This window comes from Calypte anna, chromosome 21, assembly GCF_003957555.1.
Source record: "Calypte anna isolate BGI_N300 chromosome 21, bCalAnn1_v1.p, whole genome shotgun sequence".
Lineage (NCBI taxonomy): Eukaryota > Metazoa > Chordata > Aves > Apodiformes > Trochilidae > Calypte > Calypte anna.
The window spans coordinates 3131795-3134935 of record NC_044266.1 but is presented as its reverse complement, the minus strand read 5'-3'; the positions used below and the strand labels follow the sequence as shown (position 1 = coordinate 3134935).

The window sequence follows — 3141 nt, the reverse complement described above, 5'->3', positions numbered from 1 at the left end:
TACACACATGCTGACAAAGTTTTCTGTGCTGGAGAGATCAACAAACACAATATAAACACCCTCCCACTGCCACCAGCAGAGGCAAATTAACACAGAGTAATGGAACTTGAGTCAACTTTGTTCCAGTCAGGAAGAAATAAATGCCAACAACCTTTAGAACCAGAAATTTATTGTAGCTTATAGACTTTCCAAACTGACCTGTTACCAATATACACATCTGAAAAGTTATACCCACAGTGGCTACAAACTGCATCAGGACGCTTACAACCTTTCAGTATTACCATTAAAATCATGATCAGTTTTGGTCTAAAATACAGCAGCTACAGCAACAGTATATGGAAGGATAAGTCTTCTACACATTAACACAGGACAACTGTCAGACATAAGTTAAGTTTCCCAGTTTACTTAAAACTAGCAGTTATATTACCACGTAAGTAGTCAAAACCATTTCCCCATTTTAGAAATCTAAAATTTTACATAAAAAACAAAACAAAACAACCCCCCCAAAAAAAATGGTAAGCTAAGTGTGTGGGTTCTCTTCCCTGCTTCCAGGTCCACCTACTATTGTAAAAGGCACTCCACAGTCATGTGCTACCCCAGGTACAACCCCCAGCAGATCCCGTTACACACATCAAAAGGTGAGGTCTGCTCTGAAAATCAAAACTCCAGGAATGTTTAACTCAATCCTTATCTTTTATCTCTTGGAATTATGACCCTTTGTCCCCCACCCTCTGGCTTGCTTGTGGCTCCTCTAGCAGCCCCTCACCAGCCTGCTCCCAGCTGTGTGCTCTGTGCACCAGGAAGGAAGGCAGACTCCAGACAAAGATCAGAAACTGCAACTGTGCTTACCGTGCTGAGGAGTGCATGGAGTCCTCACTGCCCTGTCACAAGCAAAACAAGCTACTCTTTAATCCACCTCCAAAGATCAGGTAAGCAGATACTCATTATTCAAGGCTCTGTGTAAGACCAAAAAAAAAAAAAAATTTTAAATAAACAAGACCTGCCTCACAAAAACAAACCAGCACTCTCCACCATGGGGTTGTAACTTTTCGTACCTTTCAGCTATTTCTTTTAGAAAAGAGTCCTTTGCCATTCCAAGTTATAATTTTGATCAGAAACAACCAAAATCATTAGGACTTGGAATAATAGACGTGTGATTCCCAAGGTTTTCTGATTGGATAATTGCTGCTATAGTTTGTTTTGTTTTTTTTTTTTTACTAGCAGGAAAACACAATTACTAAGTGTAAACAAAGGCTCAATACACCAACAGTCCAGGTTACTGTACAAGGGGCTACAGGGAATGACCAGGAGTGTGTTTAACAGAAACAGTATCAGCTCTGCCCCAAACCCTCCCACTACCCAATCAGAAAAACTGAACAGTCAAATAAAAAGCCCTCAGAAAGCCCTCTCTATGGAGCCTGGTCACCAAGGTGCACAGGTACACAGGTCTCAGTTTCCAACATAACCACCAATCACCTAGATGGATAACCTGTCCTGCCAGCAGTGTGAACAGACCAGAGTCCTGTGACAGCCTTGATATCATGAACAGGAGCTGCAGCACCAGCACACTCAGCTGCCCACCATCCATGTAGTGTTTGTTTCCCAATAACTTAAAAGCCTTTAAGCCAAGGCTTAATTGGAGAAAGAAAAAAAACCAAAAAACCCCAATACAACTGTATTGCACAGGGCAGCTGAACCCCTGCAGAGGTTCCTAAAGCCTTTACAATTTCTTACAAGCTTGTCTGTTCCCTCTGCAAAAAGAAAGATTAAAGAAAAATTAAAAACCAGAGTGGGGCATGAGCAACCATGGCAGTCAAGGGCAATGACACTGAATCACTGAAACATCTACACTAGAGAACTGTGCCCGTGCTCCTGCTGCAGTAGTATGAGATTTGTAGTATTTCATGCTGCATGATTTGTAACTTTAGCATGTTTTAAACCCCAATCCCTGTTTTCACTACCACAAATGACGTAATTACATAATTCCAATATATTTACAAAATATTAAAAAGTCTGTTAATCTTCTACATATTAACCTCATTCTGCCACTTTACACATGCACTAGTTTGGGGGGAAAAATCAAAAGAAATCAACAGGCTGAAATGAGCAGCTTTACCCTTTGTCAACAAGCAATCTTTGCATCTTTTAGAAAGAGAAAAGGAACAAAGCTAAGTTTGTTTCACTGAGCAAAAAAAAAGACAGTTCAGAAATTCATGTGCAATGGCTACAGATCTGTCGAGTCACTTAGCTGAGATGACAGGAAGAAAAAAAGTGCAAGGTGGTTCCTCACATAGCGTAAAAAAAATCCAGTCACTGAGGCATGGCTGAAGGATAAGAGGTGCTAACTACAGCTCTAGAAACAGCACCAGGAACTATCTGACAAAACACAAACACAGGGATGTCTGTGGGCTCAATCTACTGGCCAGAATGATATTTTTTTAAATTTTTTTTTTTTTAAAACACCATGAATCCTTGGTAACAATGGAGTGTATGACAGTGGAGTCTTCTAGAGCAGAAACAAAGACAAAGGGAACAGCTAGGATCAATAACTGAGGGTAGAGTCATCCCATTCCAGCTGTTGCTGTCTATTAACATTCTGTTGGTCCTCCTCCTGCTCTCCCTCTTCCTCCTCACTACTTTCAGACTCTGCACTGGTGATGTCATCTTCTTCTCCATCCTCACTTTCTTCTTCCTCTTCTTCTTCCTCCTCTTCACTGCTGTGTTGATCCTCGTAAGTCTGTTAAGACAGAAATGAGCTATTAACACCATACTGGCCAAAATTTTTAATTTTTTTTTAATTCAAGCATTAGGCACTATACTGAGGAAGAGCTGCTGCAGATTCCTTACTCTTTTCAGCAGTGATTTGGCAACCAGGAAAGAAAAAAGAAGAAACACTCTTTAGAATAGGTTGGTAACGTGGCTGTCAATGCTGTCACTGAACAAACCAATCCTGAAGTGTGATCCAGTTCTTGTAACTCTACTGGAACAGGATCTTTCAGTGGGGTCACACAAAGAGCATTAAGGTTGCACACATTTCTTGTTCCTTACATTCTAAAAATTCAGTGTCACCCACAGCAGAAGGAAACATGTTAAACACAGATGGTTTGGCAAGAAATTCTTGCAGCTTTGGAAAAAAAAATG

General features: G+C 40.6%; 1 protein-coding gene across 4 annotated transcripts in view; it reads right to left on the bottom strand.

Annotated features, from left to right (window-relative positions):
• Positions 1-149: 149 nt before the first annotated feature.
• CLSTN1 (calsyntenin 1) overlaps positions 150-3141 on the bottom strand; it is a 35093-nt gene continuing 32101 nt past the window's right edge. For all 4 annotated transcript variants that reach the window (XM_030463462.1, XM_030463461.1, XM_030463463.1 and 1 more), the window contains one exon: positions 150-2737. In XM_030463462.1, coding sequence (XP_030319322.1) covers positions 2543-2737 — 195 coding nt within the window. In that variant the 3' untranslated portion in view covers positions 150-2542. The remainder of the gene's footprint in view (positions 2738-3141) is intronic.